This window comes from Equus asinus, chromosome 4, assembly GCF_041296235.1.
Source record: "Equus asinus isolate D_3611 breed Donkey chromosome 4, EquAss-T2T_v2, whole genome shotgun sequence".
NCBI lineage: Eukaryota > Metazoa > Chordata > Mammalia > Perissodactyla > Equidae > Equus > Equus asinus.
In genome coordinates this window covers 79,269,492-79,293,359 of record NC_091793.1, presented here as the reverse complement: position 1 = coordinate 79,293,359, position 23,868 = coordinate 79,269,492, and the positions used below count along the sequence as shown (strand labels likewise).

At 34.8% G+C, this 23,868-nt stretch overlaps 1 protein-coding gene across 4 annotated transcripts in view; it reads left to right on the top strand.

The window, feature by feature from the left end:
- The window catches only part of ZRANB3 (zinc finger RANBP2-type containing 3), a 216,390-nt gene that overhangs the window by 106,394 nt on the left and 86,128 nt on the right, over positions 1-23,868 (top strand). For 2 of the 4 annotated variants that reach the window (XM_014849507.3, XM_070507579.1), the window contains exons 4-6: positions 8,716-8,894; positions 11,477-11,708; positions 16,206-16,291. In XM_014849507.3, the coding sequence (XP_014704993.1) occupies positions 8,716-8,894; positions 11,477-11,708; positions 16,206-16,291 (497 nt within the window). The remainder of the gene's footprint in view (positions 1-8,715; positions 8,895-11,476; positions 11,709-16,205; positions 16,292-23,868) is intronic. The other 2 variants (XM_070507577.1, XM_070507578.1) reach the window with 2 other exon arrangements.

Genomic DNA, 23,868 nt, shown 5'->3' with positions numbered 1-23,868 from the left:
TCAGGAATTTCCTACTTCTCAAAGAGTCTCCTGGATATTTTTAAAAGAAGTTTTCTCTCTCTGTCCCTTACTGCCCCCCTGCAAGTAATATTTATTCAGAGGGTATATGTACACAGCAGTGAAGATTTAATATAAACTCAAAGTTTGTATTTTCTTTTTATTATTATTACTATTTATAACAGCTTTATTTATAATTGCCCAAACTAGATGCAACCAAAATATCCTTCAATAGGTGAATGGATTGAACAAACCATGGAATCCTTTTAAGCAATAACAAGACATGGACTATGATGAAAAGGCATGAAAGAACCTTACATTCATATTTGCTAAGTGAAAGAAGCCAGCCTGAAAAGGCCACACACCTTATGATTCCAACTATATGACATTGTGGAAAAGGCAAAGGCAAAAAAGATCAGTGCTTACCTGGACTTGGAGGGGAAGGTGAGAAAAATGATTAGGTGGAGTACAGGGGATTTTTTAGGGCATTGAAATTATTCTGTATGACACAGTAATGGTGGATACGTGACATCACCAACTTGTCAAAATTCATAGTACTGTAAAAGAGAGTGAACTTTAATGAAAACTATGAACTTTTGTTAACAATAACATATCAATATTGGTTCATTCATTGTAACAAATGTATCACGTGAATGCAAAATGTTAATAATAGGGGAAGCCATGAGCAGGGAAGGAATGAATATGAGAACTCTCTTTGCTATCTGCTCAACTTTTTTTGTAATCCTAAAACAGTTCTAAAAATAGGGAGTGTTAATTAATAGAAAAAAAAGATCTCCTGACCAGAAGATTTGACTGGTAGAGTGTAAAACAAAAAGACACAATAAAAATGATTATCTTGTGGGTGCGACTCACCACTTGTGGCTCTTCCTTGTCCTTAGTTTTACCAAAACCAGCAAACTAGGACCTACATCCAGAGGAAGGTCAGAGGCCCCACTACCCAACTCCCCTCGTCTCCACAGGAATTCCTCTCCACAAGCGACCCCCATCCCTGGGCCCCTAATGCTTCTCCCAGCATAGCTTCTGTCCTTCAGTGACCTTCTTTCTTTTTTTCTTTTTTTTTTAATTGAGTTCTTAATAGTCTATATTGTTGTGAAATTTCAGTTGTACATTACTTCTCCTCTGTCACCACAAAAGTGCTCCCCTTCAGCCCCTATGCCCACCCCCGCGCCCCTTTCCCTGGTAACCACTGAACTATTTTCTTTGTCCATGTGTTTGTCTATATTCCACATATGAGTGAAATCATAGGGTGTTTGTCTTTCTCAGTCTGGCTTATTTCACTTAGCATAATACCCTCCAGGTCCATCCATGTTGTTGCAAATGGGATGATTTTGTCTTTTTTTTATGGCTGTTTATTATTCCGTTGTATTTATATACCAGACCTTCTCTATCCAGTCATTGGTCGATGGGCACTTGGGTTGCTTCCATGTCTTGGCTATTGTGCATAGTGCTGCAATGAACATAGGGGTGCATATGTTACTTTGGATTGTTGATTTCAAGTTGTTTGGGTAGATACCCAGTATCAAAGTTTGTATTTTCCTTCCCTCTCTATCCCTACAGTCACATCCTCCAATGGTGACTGCTAATAGTTCTTTCTGTCCTCCCTCCTTCCTTCTTCCCTCCATCCCTTCCCCTCTTCTTTTCTCTATTTTTCTCCCTTTTTCTTTCTCTGAATATTAACTGGATCATATTTACCATACTATTTTTCTTTTCAATATACTATTTTGCAACAAGAGACTTACCAATCATTCTATATCAGTATATAGATCTACCTCATTTTTAAAAAATGATTACATAATATCTATATCAATGCAAAATAACTAATAACTGTCTATAGATAAGAGAGATAGGTGAGTTTTACTTGAGCCAATGTGAGGATTATAACCCAGAAAGGCCTTTTCCAGAAAGGAAGAAAGCCTTCTGGAGAAACATGCTTTTCAGTAGTCTTATACTTTTTTAGAACAAAGAACATACATTAAACACGCCCGGGATGTATATTCACCAAAGTTGCAAAGAGGTATTCAGTTGCAAATTAGTAGGTCAATATGACTCTGATATCCGGAAAGTGACTAATACCAGGGTTACCAATAGGGCATTATCAATAGGATATAGGAGGGGAAGTATGTATTCTTACCTTTTTTTTTTTAAGATTTTATTTTTTTCCTTTTTCTCCCCAAAGCCCCCCTGTACATAGTTGCATATTTTTAGTTGTGGATCCTTCTAGTTGTGGCATGTGGGATGCTGCCTCAGCATGGCTTGATGAGTGGTGCCATGTGGTTACAGCTGATCTACAATGTATGTTTGATGGGCCATAAGTCAGGCTTCTTTAGTTCAAGCTGAATGGGTTTTGAACCTGAATAGTTACCCCATATACCTCAATATGTGAAAATCTCTTATCATCTCATTGTATAGATGTACCATAATTTCTCTAACTTGTCTCTTCTTTACGGGTTTAGTGTACTATGCAAGTATATCCCTGAAAAAATTCCATTCCAAGCGTTGGACTTGCTGGATAGTCAGATCAGTATTTATTCCCACAATACTGTACAAGTGCCTGTTTCCCCAAACTGTCACCAGCATGTTACCAAATCTTTAGTTTTTATTAATCTTACTTTGTAGGTGCAAAATGGTTTCTCATAGTTTTGATTTTTTAATTTATGATTATGAGTGAGATTGAGCATCTCGATATTTGTTGAACATATTTCTTTCTTTGTGAGTTGGTTGTTCACTTCTCCATTTTTCTATTGGATTGTTTGTTTTTTCTTTTTGGTAGGAGCTTTTCATAAATTGATTAGCCTTTCGTCATTTGTGTTAAAATTTTTTTTTAATTTGGTTTCCATTTGTTTTATGCTCTCTGATATATAAATTTTAAATTTTTGTTTAGTTCTATTTGAATTTTCCTTTATGCTTTCTGGATTTGGTATAATGAATAAAAATGTCTACTCTGAGTTTTTTTTTTTACCCATCTTTTTCTATCACTTTTATGTGTTTTTTTTTAAATATGGAAATTTTTAATCTATCTGGAAATTATCTTACAGTGAGGGGTGAGGCAAAGACCCAGTTTTATTATTTTTCCAAATGGTTAGTGTAGTGGAGGGAAAGTTTTCCTTGACTCTCTTGGGGTCCCTGGGTGTGTCTGAAAATTAACCGACAAAGACAGATTAAAAAGAGAAAAGTATACACATTTTTTTGAATTTTTACGTGTACATGGGAGCCTTCACAAGAGAACGAAGACCTGAAGAAGTGACAGAGCATGAAATTTAGACAAAGAAACAACAAATTTGTGAAGAATTGACAAGACAAAGGGGTTTGGGCTAGGGGTAGTAAATGGTGAAGAAGTAGCTAGGAAGATAAGGATTAGTTTAACTAGGTTGGTGTGCAGATTCCTCTAGTCTGTCTTTAGTAAAAGGAGAATTTACTTCCTGCCTTTAGGCAGAAAGGAGGAGCTTATTCTGTATTTCCTGCTTCTTAATTGCCTTCAGCTCAAAATAATTTTTGTGTCAAAGAGGCATATTTTGAGGGGACATATTCTGGTTTCTTAGCCAATTATCCTAACAGCATTAATTGAATAAATCATTTTTTTCATTGACTTAAAAATGCAACCTCTATCATATACTCAGTCCTCATATGTATTTGGCCTGTTCCTGTATTCTCTTCTGTTTCCTTGCTCTATTTTGATTATTCCTTCCAAAGTACCAAACTTTTTTCATCATGATTTGGAAGTAGCCACTTGCCTAAATTCTGTAGGCATTACTTAGGTGTTACTACCAATAGTAGTAGTCATTTTTCTATTGATTCTTTTGGTTTCAAGTATTTGGTCACATTATCTGTTACTAATACATTTTTGGCTGTCTGTTCTAATATTTATATCTCTCATTTCTTTCACCTGTTTCTGATATTAATAGGAATGTTTTTTCTCCATTAAGCATGATACAACTTTTTTGGTTGAGATATGTACTTTTTCTCACATGAAGAGATTGTCCTTTTAGTAATAGTTACTAATAAAGGGCTTTTATCAAAAATGAAAGCTGAATGTTTTTAGTTGTCTTTTCAGCATCTAAAGATTATCATATTACATTTTCCCTTTGATCTATTAAGATCGTGAATTATCATAACAGACTTTCTTATGTTGAATAGTCTTTTTATTCCTGGACTTGAACTCCTCTTGGTCATGTTATTCTTTTAATGATCTACTGAGTTCTGTATTTTAATTGTCTACTTAAAATGTTTGCACCAATACTCACGTGTGAGATTGACCTTTGATTATGTTTTGTGCTCCCCTTCATGTTTTGGTATCCATGTTATGTTGACTTTCTAAAATAATTTTAAAAGCATTTAGAAGCTTTTCTTCCTTTAGCGCTGTCTGAAATAGTTTAGTATCATTTCTCTTGGCCCCTCCTTTTGAAATAAAGGACAGCCCTCTTGTCATTCTTCCCAGCACAACTGTTACTACTAGGTTGTAGAACTGTAACTTTTTTTCCCCTAGCTTTTTATTTGGAAGAGTTGCAAGAATATGAATAATACAAAGAACATACTCTTTACTCAGATTTACCTGTTGATAATATCCCATTTATAAAGCTGTGACTTCTAATGAAATTTTCCTAGAGACTTGGGAAGAATAAAACTACAATATTAAAAGTGTAACAGTTAACTACTAATATTAGAAATGGCTATTCTTAAATGCATTTGCCCGTAGACAGCCTCTCTGTCCATTGCAGAGCTTTCTCACTGCTTCACTTTTTGCTATCCTCCGTGTAGGCATCAGTCAGCCATGCTGTAGAGTACAGGCTTGCTTGAGTTCAGCTACCATTCTCAACTCAATGTCCTGTCTTTAGAGATAGAAGATTTTTTTGTCCCATCCTGATGCCATCGAAGGCCCACCTCCTTTCCAGCCTCACGTGATCCCAGTGTTTTCCCTTCAGGAGAAATCCTGCTCCCATCCATGGGGAAGAGCCAGACCATCAGGGAAGTATGACAGCATATTTCCCAAAGAGTGGCCTCTTCATTCTTGAGTAAAGAGAAGAACAGGCCTGAATGTCCGTATTTCTCTGGTCTGTTCCCTGTTCCTTGTCTCCTATGAGACAAGAACACATGAATGAACACAAACACATACATCTAAGAATAAACAAAAATTTTCAGACATAACATCTAAACCTCTCTATGGGAAAGAATATTATAACTTAATCTACAAGAACAAGGAAATAGTTCTGCTGAAACATGCACCTCCGTCCCAATAATAAATAATAGAACATAGGATTTCAGTCTGACATTTCCCTCTGTGAATTTCTTTACTTGATTTAGTTCCTCATTAAGATTTTAAATCTGCATACCTAAAAGGATCGTCCAAAGGAGTCTCTTCTAGAACATGGCCTAATATTAAAGACCATACCCTAGGCATAAGGGCAAAAGTGAAAAAACCCTGCTCTTTAAAAGCCTAAAACCAAGTCTTAGAAGGAATTAGGTATCTGCTGGTACGCAATCTGCCTGCCAAAAGAAAACTTAACCTGATTTCCGCTTGAAGGAAGATAACATCATCCAAAGTGTCTATAATTTTTTCATCCATAATGTCTGGAAACCAATCAGAAAATATAAGGGATGCTGAAAAAACAAGACCAAATGACTGAATACTAAAAGAAAAAGTAGGTAATAGAAAGATCCCACAGGGGATCAGATATTGGTGTTATCAGAGAGGGGCTTTAAAATAACTATGATTATTTTATTCAAGAGAATTAAGGAAAAGGTGGACAAAAGAGATGAAAAAATGAAAACTTTCAACAGAGAATTTAATCTATTGAAAAGAATCTAAAAATATTTTTAAACAGATTCTGACGAACATTTTAGAACTGAAAAACAACATATCCGGAATTAAGAACTCATTCAATGGGTTTAATATACAGTAATAGCAAATTAGATACAAGAAGACAGGATTAGAGAACTAGAAGATAACCAGCACACCAGTATTATTCTTATTCTTACCTGTACTGAAGCTAGTTCCCTCTCTCTTCCCCTATCCTCAATCCAAAGCTTCTCTTTTCCCGACGTTTTTCCTACCTATTGTTTCAAGCCCCATTTCCAAATATCCCTATTGAAGACCTGCATCTTTGATGTCAGTAGCAGACACGCTTAGGATATGTTGATAACTGGTTTATCCGTAGGTTTCTGGCAGGCCAACATAGAACACGTTAGTCACGCTACGTGAAGTGCACAAAAGTCCAGGTAGACAGGAGATTGAAACCAAGTAAATTTAGCAACAAGCAGAAGGTAAGGACCCAGTGATAGAATCTTAGTCTCAGAGAGAGAATCCTATTTCCCAGAAAATTAGGGAAGCAAAACAGACCCCTATTTCCAGAGAAATTGAAATCAGGAAAATGGGTTATGAAACCATAGCAGGAAGCCAAACCAGGGACCCACAGCTATGGCACAGAGTTTGTGTTATGGTCCACACTCACAAAATAAGGTGAAGACTCAGTTCCTGGAACTGGGCTCATGGTCAGAGTTGTTTCGGGGAAGCAGCAACACTCATGACCCCAAACCAGGTAAAGGTGTGTAATTGTTAAATTTCTGCATCCGTGAAAGCAAGTTGGTCCCAGGATCTGTTGATGTTTAAGTGGTTTCAGCTTTGAGGATTGGAGGGCTGTGAGGACAAGGAAACAGAGCAGTCATTATACCATATATTGGTGCATAATTGCTCTTCGGTTCAAATTTACAAAACTAAGTTATGTAGACTGTTGTTTTCTCTAGGGCTGTGTCTGCCACTATCAGGTGAATCTTCAATTTGGCTATGTAGGACTGAAGATGGGGTTGTACGCTGTTCCTTGGAAAGAGAAATAAAATCCTAAGGTGTAAAATGATTGATTTAATTTTATAATAGAATATGTAGGCGCTGTGTGTGTCTGCATCTACCTTCCTAAGTTATCTTAACCTATTACCAAGCCCTGCCTAATTTAAACTCAATTGTATTCTTAAAATAGTAGGTAGAAAATAATTTTTATCTTCACTTGGATCTTGTTTCAATATTAAAAGCTTTTAGAGTTAGCTTTGGCTCTATACTTGAATGTTATGTGCCTCAAAACTTTGAAAAGATAACTAATAATATTACTGCCCTAGGACTAAAAGTTTTTCGTTTACCTCCCTCCCCGTTTTTAAAAACTGCGCATACCGTTTCTGTGCCTGGGTCTTGCCTGTCCCAGAGAATTTAAAGTCCTTGATCTTTATTTAGTTATTCATTCACTCATGCAGTCAAATAATATCTGAGCACTTACTATACACCAGATGAGAAACAAAATCACTCCCTACATTTCATTTCATCATTTTTCTCTTTGGCTGTCTTTATTCCAGTCAAAAGAACGTTTTCCCCTAAGCAATTCACATTAGTTTTCTCTTTTCTCTTTGAGTTTGATGAATATAAATGTAATTTTGCTTGAATTATTCTAAGATTACTTTTGTTGTCATTAATAGTAGTAGTAAAATGAAAAACACATACACGAAACGACGTTTTCTTAATGGAGACTTGCTAAAAGTCCATAACTCCCTTTTTCTCTTTTCTTAATTTCACTCAGCATTTAAAGCTAATTTTAAATTAATTGTTTTAGGTTTCTGTGTCTTTTTTTCTCTTTGAATAGTCTGATAAGCAAGGCCTATGTCTTTTAGTCTTTCTTTTTCTCATGGTTCACAATAGTAACTACTTCCTGTTTTTTAAACTCAGGATTATTGAGATATAATTCACCCTTATAGGTAAATTCACTGTTTTTTAGTGTAGAATTCTATGGTTTCTAACAAATGCATAACAGTCATGTAACTGCCACCACAATCAAGATAATAGAACAGCTCCATCATCTTGAAAAGTTCCCTATGCTGCCCCCTCCCCCTCCTTCCAGCCCCTGATGTGTTTGCTCTCTGTCCCTATTGTTTTGACATTTCCAGAATGACATAAAAATGGAATCATATAGTATGTAGCTTTTGAGTCTGGCTTCTTTCACTTAGCAAAATGCATTTTAGATTCATTCATGTTGTTGTGTATAGCAATAGTTTGCTGCTTTTTTATTGCTGAGTAGCATTCCATTGTATGGATATACCACATGAAGTTTTTTCCCTTGCACCGCTTGAAGCACATTTGAGTTGTCTCCAGTTTCTGGCTGTTATGAACAAAACCACTATAAACATTCATTTAGTAACTAATTTTTAAATGAATATAGTGTACAGACAGGGTATATGTAAGTGTGAAAACAACAAAGTGGGAAGACACTGGAGATGTGGGCTCTCTTACTAGTTTTGCATCCAATTAACTAAGCTAAATAACCACTCTGTGCTTACTTCTTTTGTAAAATGTACATGATTTAGGGCTGATTCTAGCTTTAACATAATATGATTTGGTGCTGTATAGGTAAGGCATTTCCTCTTGTGTTCTGTGAGAGGAGAAATTAAAATGGTCACACACATCTTTATAAAATTAAGTTATTTGAAACCAGTATAGGGAATATGTAAAATTAAGGGTCCTTTTTATATCAGAGTCCAATCACAAATGGTTTGAAAATAATATAATTTACTTAATGAACTTTACAGGCCATAATAATCTTGAGCTTTTTATTAACTGTGTAATTCAATTGATTTTACATTGGGAAATTCTTTTAATAATGCTCAAATATTTTCTTTAAAAATATTTTAGCCTTAATTTAATTAATTTGTTTATTTTTAATTTAGATGGGTCTAGGAAAGACAATCCAGGCAATTGCCATTGCTTACTTCTATAAGGAGGAATGGCCTCTTTTAATAGTGGTCCCTTCATCTCTGAGGTACCCTTGGACAGAAGAATTAGAGAAATGGATCCCAGAGCTGGGTCCGGAAGAAATCAATGTTATTCAGAATAAAACTGATGTTGGGTAAGAACAACTTTTTAATATTTAAGGGGATAAAAGCCTTCCTGTGTATTTACTATATACTAATGTTTGGAATGAAATATCACCTATAGATCAAAATTTAGCTTTAAGAGAGTAGTGTGGAGAATTTTATTTTACATTTTTAAATATGAATTATATATCTAAACCCCAATGGTATATTTAATATTGTAAGCTCTTTTATATGGTATATTTTAAAAGTAAATATAAAACATGTATACTTTTAAAGATACATGTAATATACCTGCTTTATATATACCTTAAATATACTTAAAACTGACTATTAGCGGGTTGAAAAATAAATTTCACAACTTTTCCAAGATTAACTTGAAGTTTGGTGAACTTTTATTACCGGCAACTATGGTGGGTTTTGCTTTCTAATTTGTTAGTTAATGAGCAAGTTTTATATATAAGTAAAAGTTAATATTAACCAGTTTTATTTTCTTTATTATATTAATTTGTGATTTTAATATTTTCTATATTGAAAATATTTGCTTTGTGATTATTTGAAGTCCTTACACTAAAAATCTAAAATAGTGTAACTACTGTTTTTTTCTTGTTTTCTAGCCATTAGAATAAACCAGTCAGTTTGAATATTGATAATTTATTCCATTGAGTTTCTAGGTGAATCATGCAAATTACGTGTTTACAGAAGTTCAAAATTACCAATTTCTGAGCCTCAAATAAAAAGCAGTATATCTACTTGAAATAAATGTCTATTAATACTTAGATTTTTTAATTGTAGTATTATTGTACTGTATTGTATTCTGTAAGATTTTTAACAAAAAGAGTATTTGTAGAAAAAATGTTGGCCTTTGTGAATGTAGAAGGAGGAATAGACAAAGTAAGATGGAGGCCTTTTTTCTTTCAACTTTGCAACTCTTAATTCGATGAAATACATTTTTCTGGGCCGAAGGAAATTTGGACACTATTTGCATAGTCAAAATAAGATGTAGATAATAATTGTAAATAAATTTCCTCTCCTCCAATAAAACTGCATAAAATTTTAAAAACCTAAGAATTTATAAAATGTAGAATTTATTAAGGCCTCTATACCCACTTTGTTAGCTGTAACTTATTTAAAAGTTTACATTTAAGTATTCTTAAAATATTTCTCCTCTATCATCTTTTATAGCCTTTAGGTCAGCTAGTTTTCATTATTATTTTGGAAATACACTCTTGCAATTAAATAATGGCCAGTATTTCTGTTTGAATAACATTTGGGATATGTTAGATAGTACTACAACCCCAGAGTATAACTTTTCTGGAAGATAACAGCTAAGGGCAGAAAAAATTACCCAGTGTCTTCTAGGTACTTAAAAAAACAGCTTTGGGTTATACCAACATGCGGCAACATGTATTTACCACAAATACACATACGTCCTTTGGGAATATGTCAGTTTTTCCTGGACTATTCGGTAATCAAGACGTGGCAGGCCACAGTGGCCTTTGAAGCCCTTGTCTTGTGTATATTGCTCTCAATATGCCTAAGTTAGTAATATTAACCCTATACTTTTCTTCTGCAGGCTTTTCTGGTATTTGAGTACAGTAAGAAATTCATGTCTCTGTATTCGTTAGATTTATCCAGGGCTTTAAGTGCAGTTGTCATTAAGGAAAAAAAATGCAATTCTCATATTGGTACTGGCTATTGAGGAGCTCTGACTTTTCTGTTAAGAGGGTAGAGAACTGCAGAAGACTGACTCTGTCCTGTATTTTTCACTAGTGATACAGGAAATACAAAAGTGATATGTTTTATTTTAATGCATTTATTTGTCTAATTTCATTCTACAAACTCTTCGGGAGCATAGCACTGTACATACAAAGATGAATGACACATTCCCTGCCGTCACCAATCTTTTGATATAGTAAGGGAGATAAATATGTAAATGGATAATTACATAACAGTGTGATAAAGAATATTAGAGATGTATGAATGATAGAGATAGTTCAAAAGATCAGGCATCACCTTAGCCAAACATGTCTCTGCATGAGATGGTACCCACCTCTTCTTTTCCCCATGTCATCACCCCAGGGCCAGGGGCATTTCTGTTGTCACGATGACAAGGACTCTACTGGCCTTTAGTGGGAGGGTCCAGGAATGTGAAATGCCCTGCAGTGCACTGGGCAGCCCTGCAATGCTAAGTATTTTCCTGATCAAAATCCCAATAGCACCTGGATTGAAAACCACTGTTATCCTGTTTGTGGGAAGGCTTCATTGAATAGTCAACAAATATTTGAGTATCCACTGCATCCATCATGATCCTGGGTGGGTGGAAGCAAATATTCTTAGAAGGTAATGTTCTTATCCTAGTAAAATGTGGTTTGTTGGATGTCAAAATCTTCCAAAGACCATTTAATTTGGGTTTGCTTAACCAAAATTTTAAAATTTGGATTCTGGTTTGTCCTATTTAAGGATGGTAAAATCTTAAGAGAAATTGGGATTCAGCAGTAGTACCAGCTCCTCTTGTCTTCTTTTTTCTCCTCTGTATTTCTTCCCAAAGAGTTGTGTTGTTAATAATAAATTGGTCACTGAAATATTTTTAAAGTACATGGATTTTCTTTTCTAGGAGCATATCGACCAGCAAGGTGACAGTTCTGGGTTATGGTCTTTTAACCACAGATGCAGAGACCTTGATAGATACATTGAATAATCAGAACTTCCAAGTAGTTATAGTGGATGAATCACACTACATGAAGTCCAGAAATGCAGCTCGCAGCAGGATTTTACTGCCAGTAGTACAGAAAGCCAAACGAGCCATTCTTCTTACAGGAACTCCAGCTTTGGGAAGGCCTGAAGAGGTATTAAAATCCTTATACTTTGGGCTTAAAAAAAAAGAAGAAAAGAAAATTGAATCAATTACTTGTTTTACAATTTTTAGTTTAAAATTACGTGCCTGAAATGCCATAAGCATACATTGGGAATTTCTAGATAGCTACTAATGATTAAATATATCTTTTACTGTAACCTTTTTTATCAGTTTACATGTAAACCTTAGCCATGCTTGTAAGTATATATAAAAAACTGTTTTTCCTTTTATAATGTTGTCATATAGTACAAATTTGTAATATTCTTCACATTTGTGTTCTTTTGGTTTTCTGTGGTCTTGATCTTCATTTATCTGGTCTATTTTACATTATAAACTCCTTAGGACTGGAGCTGAATCTGCTTTATGTCTTTTATACTGTTTTACATAACTTCTCTCTGTTCCTCTTTCACATCAAGATGCATGTTTGGAAAGATAGAAACTACAACTTATATGCAGACCAGATAGGGTATCTACTTAGGATGGAGGAATAAGGCATTTGTTTGATACCCCATTTAGCTTTTACCATTCTAAGAGGCAGGTGAGGTATGCAGTGATTAAAGGGTTGAGAAGAAGAAATGATGGATGAAACTCCTGTAGGTCTATCAGGGTCAGTGTAACCTAGGGAAGACTATTAACGACCACTGAGTCATAGAAAAATCTTGGGCATCTCTACTAGCATTACCAATGCTCTGCTTTTGAACTCCACCCTGGAAATTTTCTGAGATACATATAACAGCACATGGATAGTGATAGTAAAATGTTCAACTTTACCTTTTACATTTTTTTGCTCTTGGATACCTACTGGAAGTGGGAGAATGGAACCTACATAATTTACTTATGTTCCAAAATTATGTCACTGAATAATAGGATTAATTATACTTTTATTAAAAAAAGATGAAATATGTCTTTTAAGAAAGACATAAAAAGATATGTATATTTTAAATTATAATAGTAAAATGAATACTTACCCATTGGTTACCTACTATAAGAAAGAGAGCATTGACAATACAATAAAGGCCCTTGTGTCCCACTGTGATTACATGCCAGTACTTTCACCCCTCCTGCACGGTAGCCACTGTCCAAAGCAAGGGTAAATCCTGGTTTTGTGGATCCTGATAGTTATACAATTTGGAGATGTTTGGGACTCTCTAAGAAAAAAAATATAAAATTACAAATTCTAAGTTAGGTGTTTTGAAACTGAGAAGTGTGAGTCCTCCAACTTTGTTTTTCTTTTGTAAGATTATTTTGGGTATTTGAGTCCCTTGAATTTCCATATGGCTTTTTTGTAGTTTGGCAATTTTTGTAAAGAATCCAGCTTGGATTTTCATAGGTTTTGTGTTGAATCTGCAGATCACTTTGGAGAGTATTGCCATCTTAGCAATATTAATTAAGTCTTCAAATTCATGAAAATGGGATATCTTTCAGTTTATTTGGTTCTTTAATTATTTTCCAACAGTGCTTTGTAGTTTTCACAGTATAAGTCTTATGCTTCTTTTGTTAAGTATTTTATTCTTTTTGATGCTATTGTCAATGGAATTGTGTTCTTAATTTCATTTGCAGAATGTTCATTACAAGTGTATAGAAATACAATTGATTTTTATATATTGATCTTGTATTCTGTAACCTTGCTGAACTCACTTATTAGTTCTAATAGTTTTTCAGTGGATTTCTTAGGGTTTTCTGTATATAAGAACATCTCATCTGCAAATAGAGGTAGTTTTACTTATTCCTTTCCAGTGCAGATGCCTTTTATTTCATTTTCTTGCTTAATTTCCCTGGCTAGGACTTCCAGTACAATTTTGAATAGAAGTGGTGAGAGTGAACATTCTTGTTTTTCTCCTGATCTTAGGGGGAAAGCATTCGGTCTTTCACATTTAAGTGTGTTACCTGTGTGTTTTTGTAGATTTCTTTTACCATGCTGAGTAAGTTGCTTTGTATCCCTTGTTTATTGAGTGTTTAATCATGAAAGGCTATTAAATTTTGTCAAATGCTTTTTTTGCATTTATTGAGATAATCATATGGTTTTTGTCCCTTATTCTGTTGATATGGTGTATAATATTAACTGGCTTTCAGACAGTAAACCAACCTTGCTTTGTGGAATAACTCTCACTTGATCATGGTATATAATCCTTTTATATGTTGCTGGATTCAGTTTGCTAATATTTTGTTGATGATTATTGTGTCTGTATTCATAAGAGATGTGGATCTGTAGTTTTCTTGTTGTATCTTTACCTGGTTTTGGTATCAAGGTGTTACTGACCTCATAGAATGAGTTGGAAAGTGTTTCCTTCTCTTCCATTTTTGAGAAGAGTTTGCAAAAGATTGGTATTACTTCTTTTTTCAAATGTTTGATAGAATTCAATGGTAAAGCTATCTAGGCCCAAGCTTTTCTTTGTTGGTAGTTTTTAGGTTAGTAATTCAGTCTCTTCACTGAATTTGTATCTATTCAGGTTATCTATTTCTTCTTGAGTCACTTTTGGTACTTTGTGTCTTTCTAGGAATTTGTGCATTTCATCTAAATTATCTAATTTATTGGCATACATTTATTCATAGTATTCCATTATAATCCCTCGTATTTCTTTGAGGTTGATAGTAATGTCCCCTCTTTCATTCTTGATTTTAGTAATTTGAATCTTCTCTCTATTTTTTCTTGGCCAGTCTAGCTACAATTTTGTTCTTTCTAAGAACCAAGTTTTGGTTTTGTTGATTTTTCTCTGTTGTTTTTCTGTTCTCTATTTTGTTTATTTCTATTCTCATCTTGATGATGTTATTCCTTCTGTTTGTTTTGGGTTTAGTTTGCTCTTCCTTTTCTGTTATCTTAAGGTGGAAAGTTACGTTATTGATTTGAGTTTTTTCTTTTTAGTATAGGCATATACAGATATAAATTTCCTCCTAAGAACTACTTTCACTGCATCGCACGTTTTCGTATGTTGTTTCCTCAATTTCATTTATCTCAAAGTCTTTTCTGATTTCTAATTTCCCTTGTGATTTCTTTTTGACCCAGTGGTTATTTAGTAGTATGTCGTCATGTGAAAAGGATGTAAAGCAACAAAACCACTTTGGAAAACACTTTGGCACTTCCTTAAGAAGTTAAAAATAGAGTTACCATAAGACTTAGCAATTCCATTCCAGATATATACCCAAGAGAATTGAAAACATACGTTCACAAAAAATCTGTATGCAGATGTTCAGAGTAGCATTATTCATGATAACCAAAAAGTGTAAAAAAAGCCAATGTTCATAACTGATGGATGGATAAACAAAATGCAGCCGTAAAAAAGAGTGAAGTACTGATACATTCTACAACATGAGTGAGCCTTGAAAATATTATGCTGAGTCAAAGAAGCCAGACACGATGGCTAGATATTATATGATTTCATTTATATGAAATGTTTAGAATAGGCAAATTCATGGAGAAAGGAAGTAGATTAGTGGTTGCCAGAACTAGGGAGAGGGGGAATGGTAAATGACAGGTAATGGGTATGAGGTTTACTTTAGGAGTGATAAAAATTTTCCGGAATTAGATAGTGGTGATTGAGGCACGACTTTGTGAATACACTAAAAGCCACTGAATTGTGCACTTTAAAAGTATGAACAATAAAAATGGTATATGAATTATATCTCAATAAAACTGGTTTTTTTTAAAAGCATATTAAATAACAGTAAGGTAATTCTATGTGTAGCCTATCAAAGTTATAAAAATGAAAAGATTTCATGATACTATTGATGGAAATGTAAATTGGGACCGTCTTTTTACAGTGCAACACAGTGACATCTATCAAGCTTTAAAAAGCATATACCTTAAACCCACTGTTTCATTTCTAAAAATATACCCTACAAACCCATCTAATAGAAATGCAGATGGGTGTATGGATGGATGGATAGATAGATGATTGATAGATGTAGGTACCTATACCTACACCTATATTTATTTATATATAACACATATACACACACAGACTTACCCAAAGTTATTAATTTTTGTAACTGCATAAAAGCTAGAAACAGCCTATATGTCCGTTATTAGGAGATTGTTTAAATATTTTACAGTACATCTACTTAATATTGTATTGCTTTGCAGACTTTAAATGGTGCTTTATTATTAAAGTAATACATTGCTTGTATAATTTTTAAAAGTAAGTAAAAGTAGATATATATGTACTTTAATGATGTCTAAGATATTTTTGGGGGGACAAAATTATGGTTGTATATGGATAATATGGCCCTCTTCATGTGAATAAAAGAGAATATATCCATATGCTTACATAAGCATACAAAATAAATAAATGGATACTCAAGGAAAGGAAAGCAGTTACCCCTGAAGAGCAGGATGGCAGGATTGGAGGACGAGGGGAAGGAGGAGCCTTGAGGAAGAAGAGGTAGATTGTCTTTTTCATTTTTTATGATTTTTTTCAACTGGGATTTATCATAGTAATAATAATTTACTTGAAAATATTGCAACATACTGAGAATACTTGTATCGTTACAGCTGTTCATGCAGATTGAAGCTCTCTTTCCACAAAAATTTGGAACATGGACTGACTATGCCAAAAGATACTGTAATGCACGCATCAGGTATGACAGATTATTTTCTATAAGTTTTAATGCTCACATATTTACCAAGAACATTAAGCTTTATTAGTCATTCTTTGTTCCAGTGTTTTTCAAACTTGTGGTAGCTATGGAATAATTGCTTCAAGTAAAATCTTGTGAGAATGACCTATTTATAAAATAAATAAAAAGAGCAGATAATGACAGTTTTTCTTTATTTCTACTTTCCACTTATTTTATTTATTTGTTTATTTTTTGAGGAAGATTAGCCCTGAGCTAACATCTGCCGCCAATCCTCCTCTTGTTGCTGAGGAAGACTGGCCCTGAGCTAACATCCATGCCCATCTTCCTCTACTTAATATGTGGGACCCCTGCCACAACAGCATGGCTTGACAAGCGGTGCGTAGGTCCACATCCAGGATCCGAACTTGTGAACTCTGGGCTGCCAAAGCCCACTGCACCACCGGGCCAGCCCCACTTATTTTATTTTTGAGATTACTTACTTGTATTAACTAGATAAGCGTGCACTTATACAAAAGTGAAAAGTGTCCATTCCGCTTGTGTCCCCCAGCCAACCATTTCCCTTCCCAGGTAACCAGGTTGGCAGTTTCTTGTGTACCCTTCTGGAGGTACTCCCTGCAGGGGAAAGCACATATGATTTTACGTGTATAATATTATTTCATTGTATTTCTTCATATGTAGTAGTATAATATGTACATTGTTCTGTAGTTTGCTGTCTTGTCCTAATATTTATTGGAGATCCTTACATATCAGTTACTGAAAGAGTTTTGACATTCCTTTTAAATGCTGCATGTATTCCACTGTTTGGATATGCTATAATTTATTTATGCAGTCTATTATTAATAGATATTTGCTTGTGGTATATAGCTGTTGCACACAGTGCAGCAATGAATATCTTTTCACATGTTGAGAGGTAGCATATTATAGTGGCAAAGAGCATGTGAAACTAGAGCTGAACCACCTGTGTTTTATCTTCATGTCCAGTTCTTACCAGATGTTTTATTTTAGGAAAGTGCTTTGCCTCCCCATACCTTAGTTCCTTCAGCTCTAAAAACAGAGAATAATTATTCCTGCCTCAGAGAGTTATTATGAGAGCTATTATGAGACATTAGCTAATATTTTTAAAGGGCTTGAACGGTGACTGGCACGTACTGAACACTCAATAATCTTTAATTATTTTAATATCTCACGTCACACACATGGTAATAAATCTGTAAGATAAATTTATTGCAGTGGAATTACTGGTACAAAATGCATGTGCATTTTTATATTTTATAGATTTTTGCAAATTATGCTCCACAGAAGTTATACCAGTTTATATTTCCATCAGCAGTAATACTGTCTCTCCCCCACACCTTGCCAACATGTTCAAATATAAATTATTTTATTTTGTCAATGTGACCTGATAGTGGTTTTAATACATATTTGTCTTCTTACGTTATTAAATGCAGTCGAGCATTTTTTCATACATGTAAGAGTCATTGGTACTTTGTTTCTGCTAGGTGTCTACTTATGTTCTTTGCCCTTTGTTCTACTAAATATATTGGCTTTTGTTTTCTTAGTGATATACTGGAAATCTTTATATATTATAGAAATCAGCTCTTTGTCTGTAACAGGGGTCTCTCACGTCTTTTCCTAATGTGTGTGTGTGTTTTCTTTTTTCCTTCCTGCAATTCCCTCAAATAACCTGTGTGATCGTGGTGTTCTCATGCTTTTTAAAGGCTCTAGAGCATGGAGATAGAAGGAGTCCTTCCAAATTGTTTGTATGAAGGCAGTTTAACGTTGATACCAAAATCAGACAAGATAGCAGGAAAAAAAGAAAACAAAGACCTTTTCTACTTAAGACTTTAAATGCGTAAGTCCTTAATGTTAGTATAATCCAGAAACTCATTAAGAGGCCTAATATATTAACCATATGCAAATGGATTCATATCAGGATTGCAAGCATAGTTTGATATTAGGAAATGTATTAATATAATTAGCCATGTTAATAATGAAAAGGAAAAACTTCATTTCATCACCTCCAGATATGCAAAGATGTAATTTGATGAAATTCAGCATCCAGCCTTGAATATAGTTTTTACTAATTTTAAAGTAAATATGTGTGTTTATTTAGATACATATATACACATCCAATATATATGTTTGTGTGTGTGTGTGTGTGTGTGGGTGTTTTAAGCCCAAAACCACCATCATATGAAACACTAAAACCAAGGCAAGGATGCTCCCTGTCACCAGTTTACCTCTTTTTTGGAGGTGCTAATCACTTCAATTACTCAGAAAAAAAAAAAAAGAGGTAAAAATTGGAAAGAAAAAGGCAAAATTATCATTATTTGCATCTGTTGCTATTTATTTGGAAGACCTGAGAGTATCAGCTGAAAATTTTTTAAAACAAAAGAGAATTCATTAAGGTGTCCTAGCACAAAGTTACTCTCAAAAAGTCAGTTGTCTTTCTCTACACAAATGATAATAAATAGTTTTAAAATATAATGCCCATGATTCTAGATGGCGTGATTCTAGATATTGTTGGGAAGCTCTTAATGATAATTCTTGTAGTCTAAAAATGCCAAAATTTTGCCTACATAAAACATACATATTTAACTGAATTTACCTTTTGGGGACTAGGAAAACCTAAGGGGTCAGAAAGCTTTTTTGGGGGGGCGGGGCTAGGGGGGAGATTAGCCCTAAGCTAACATCTGCTGCCAATCCTCCTCCTCTTTTTTGCTGAGTAAGACTGGCCCTGAGCTAACATCCATGCCCATCTTCGTCTGCTTTATATGTGGAACGCCTGCCACAGCATGACTTGCCAAGCAGTGTCATGTCGGCACCCAGGATCTGAACGGGCGAATCCCGGGCCACCAAAGGGGAACGTGCGAACCTAACCGCTGTGCCACCGGGCCAGCCCTGTTGTTTTCTGATTAGGACTTGTCCTATGACAACAGAGGTGTATTTCTGTCTCTTTCTTGCTTATTAATGCAAACACTGTTTCAAAGAATCATGTATCTTTATGAAATGCTTTATGACTGAGGAGGTTGTGTTTTATTTCCTGTTTACTTGAGAAAGCCATTTCTAGATTATTATCATGCTCCTCAAAAGGCATTTTCTTTCAGATTCCATTTCAAAAGTTTTATCTTATTCCTTCACTTCTTTATCTCAAAAGCACTATGGTTCCATAGATTCTAATTCAGATCAAGGCAATTCCTGGCATTTTAAGTTAGTCTGTAGAATGTTAATTTTTTTTCCACAGTGTTTTGATTCTATGAAGGTGTCATTTTCACACTATAATTTTGCAGAAAGCAAATTATGATTAGTTATGGAATTCTAGACCCGTATTTTATCTTTGAAATGTCATGACTGTAATCAAAATAAAGTTAAGTGAAGCTTGAGAAAAATATGTTTGCCTTTATAAAATTTATTAAATACATACGTGATGGCAAACAGAAGTGTACTAATGTGAATGTGGATCAGAGATGAGAAGTCTGGGTGTAGGTAACCACCTCCCTGGTTTGATTGGAGAGGCGCAGAGAAAGTATTACTCAAGCAGAATGTCCCATCTCCAAAATACCTTACATCATTCACTCCACTGGGTTATATTTAGAGGAAGCTATAAATACAAACAGGATCTGGAGAAGGCAGCACATTCACTTGTCAAGCATTAGCACATTAGAGCTGGAAAAGACTTTCCAGATCACCTCGTCCCTCTCTGTCGTTTTATAGCAAACTGGCGAGGTTAAATGGCTTGCTCTGTGTATGACTTCCTCTTACATTTTTTTCCCTTTTCCTGGCAGTGAGAAAGACTTAGGAAATGGCGACTTTAATAAATGTTCTTCTGCATAGAAAAAGAGAACACGTAGATAATCCAGCCGTGCATCCTGCTATCAGCAGCCACCTTCCAAAGGCACACTGTGGGAAGACATATGTGTCCTCCCTCATGTCATGCTTAAAGGTTAAGAATATCCCAGAATATCTTCATAGTAACTTATCAAATTTTCTGAACTTTCTTTGTTGCTGATATTTTGTGCCCGTTCCACCTCTTAAGAGAAGTAATTATCTGCATTTTTATGAGAGGGAAAATGCTGGGTGATAATACATATTAAAGGTATTTATAGCCATTCCCTGAAAGTGTTAATTAATAGGTCATTGTCAGCTTTAAGAAATGTCTCTTATGGAATTGCACTGTTCTTTGTCCTCAGCACTGTCACATTTAATGTTCTCATCTATGGCTAAATAGAGGTCAGGTCTATTCCATTTGCAAATAGCTCAAATCTGAAAGAAACAGTTAATATAGTATATGGCAGAGATAAGCTTGAAAAATAATTAGATAAAATTTAATAGGATAAATTCCTCGCTTACGCTTAGAAAGTCTGCTTGGTGTGGACGGGATTTGAGAAATCCTCACCTGTTATCAGTAGTTCAGTTTAAACAGACTTCTGGTTTTGAATAACCTGAGTCTAAATTGAAGTCAGCTGTCTGTCATAACTGATAAAAATAAAGTAATATTAGGACACAGTAATCAAAGTAACATCCAGAGTAAAGGATGGTTCTACTCCACTCATTAATTAGAGTACATCTGGAGTATGGTTTAATTTTGAGTTAATCCATTCATTCAAAAAATATTTATAGGGTACCCGTTATATGCCGTGCCGTGTGTTAGGCATCAAGTTTGCGTTAGGGAACAAGAGCCACATGGTCCCAGGCTTCCCTGCATTTTCAAGTCAAACACTAACCGATAGTTACTGTTGTGATGAGTGTCATAAAAGAGAAGTGAAGATTGTGAAGGCAGAGTTTAGCAGAGTGAACTAATCAAGTCACAGAAAACAGAAGAGGCATCCTGTGAATAACTGATATTTATTTACATTCCAGGAAGAGGAATTTTATATTCTAAGGCCCAGAGTGAGAGAGACTGCTATGCCTTTGAGGAATTAAAAGAAGTCTGGTTCAGCTGAGGACTCTGAGCTAGTGCAATCTTGTTCTATATCCTAATAGCAGTAAGAAGACATTGGAGAGGGTTTTGTTTTGTTCTTTAGTAATCAATATTGTGGGGTATTTTTTTTATTGTAAAATACACATAAGAAAATTTACCATTTGAACTATTTTTTTTTTTTTTAAGATTTTATTTTTTCCTTTTTCTCCCCAAAGCCCCCCGTACATAGTTGTATATTCTTCGTTGTGGGTCCTTCTAGTTGTGGCATGTGGGACGCTGCCTCAGCGTCGTCTGATGAGCAGTGCCATGTCCGCGCCCAGGATTCGAACCAACGAAACACTGGGCCGCCTGCAGCGGAGCGCGGGAACTTAACCACTCGGCCACGGGGCCAGCCCCCCATTTGAACTATTTTTAAGTGTATGGTTCGGTGACATTAAGTGCATTCACGTTGTTGTGCAACCATCACCACCATCCACCTGCAGAACATTTTCATCATCCCAAACTAAAACTCTGTCCCATTAAATAATATCTCCCCATCCCCTCCCCCTGGCCCCTGCATTGTGGGATTTTAAAGCACGGAAGAGACATGCATGATTAGATTTACAATTTTGTTTGTTATTTTTTTAGACGACATTTTCATGTGGTTCAAAATTCTAAACCTATAGTAGAGTATATACTTTGAAAAATCTCCCTTTCACCTCAGTTTCCCTCCCTTTAGGCAATTATATGTAGTTTTTTGTTTTTGCTTTTGTTTTTTTCTATATGTAGTGTTTAATTTTTCCACAGAAATTGTGTGCATTTTCAAGCAAATTCATGTTTTTTACATAGTTCATAGTATATTGTAAACATACATTGTTTTGTACTTTTCTTATTTGTCCTTTTTTTTGCATACATCCGGAACGTCATCCTTTTTTATGGCTGCATGGTATTGAGAATATATCCTAGTTTGTAGTGTGGCAGGAAGTTGAGGGAGTTTGCATATGATGGCTTTTATTTTCTCTGTGAATGGGGAGGATAGTCATGTGTTCAGAGAAATGGAAAAGTAGAGGGTTAAAAGTTTGATGAATGTTGACATGGTATGAAATTTTGCTGAATGGGAGAAGGAAATAACAAGATTAGTGTGGTAACATTAGTGGCAGCACTGAGAAACCATTGAGAGCAGCAGTTCTAGATTTTTAGTGGAACCAGGCTTCCCTAAGCTATGATTTCCCCAGCAACACCCGGCAGCCTGGGTATAGGCTTGGAAAAGGCTTATAGTTGGATCCATCGAAGATTTTTTTATCAAAGATGTTTTTTTTTCACCAGCTTGTGATGCATGGACTGTGGGCCAAGGAAAATTATGCTATATTGATAAGAATAAAGCTAATGTATGAACTTGGAATTCAAAAACGAGGTGAGGAAGGATGTGATGACAGGAAGAATATTGTGATTATGGTAAAAGTGGAGCAGTCAGTTGACTGAAAGGTCCTGATGAGAGAGTGAAGATATAGTGGGTTTGAATGAGCAAGTGGGCTAGAAGGATGGGGGTGGGAGAGAGTAGAATGTCTGAATTTACCAGGTAGAGTTTTTTTCAGGACCACTTATAGCCGTGGGAGTGGAATGGTTGCAGTAGATTTCAGGTCTCTGGAGACTAGGTATATGAAGAATTGAGAGAGAGCTAAAAGTCATATTTTAAGAAGCCTGTTAACAAATGAAAACGTATCTTGGAAAGGGTGACCAGGATAATGAAGGGATTTCATATTCAGCTCTACAAATGCCTAATATTATTGATTGCCTACTATATTTAAGACATTATTTCAGAGCTGCCGGCGATACAAAGATGAGTAAGACATAGTGCTTGTCCTTATGAAGCCTATAGGAATTTGAAAAAGAGAAGACCTAGAGGGAACAAGTCCTTAAATATTTAAAGATCTGTCATTTTTAAAGGAATTAGACTTTTGTCTTTGTGGCCTCAGAGGGCAAAACTATTATTAAGGAGTGAAACTTAATAGGGAAGTAGATTTTGGCTTAATATGAGGAAGAACTTGTAAAATATACATACTTATTAATGTATATATGATGAACAATAAAAATATGTAACACTGTAACAATAAAAATGGAAAGGAAAAATACCATAATCCAAGTATACTAACAAGTAAATTGTTTTCATTTTTATTTATTTCTACCTTGTCCATATATCTAATAGTTTTTACATAGTTTTAACATAGCCTACATGTAATGCTATCATCTGCTAATTTCACTTACATCACCTTGTTCCATGCTTTATTGTCTTTATAAGTTTTTTTATTTCCTTTATTTTTACTAATTTAAAGATACTTTATTGCTTTTGGGAAAATAATTAAACTTATTTTAACAAGTTAAACAAAGAGAAAAATTTTTTTTTAAATAAGTACAAATCAACTGAAATCTCCCTGTCCAGAGATAACCGTTACTAATGTGTTTTGGTAACTTTCCCTCTGGATAGCTTCTCTGCTTAGGTAGATAAGGACAGATAGATAGGCAATTTATATAAATAGGGCTATATTATACATACTCTTCTGTAATATGCTCTTCCATTTAGCACTGCTTTTAGGATATCTTTCTATATCAATAAGTAAAATACATCATTTTTATTGGCTACGTGATATTGCATTTTATATATAAGATACTATGCTGT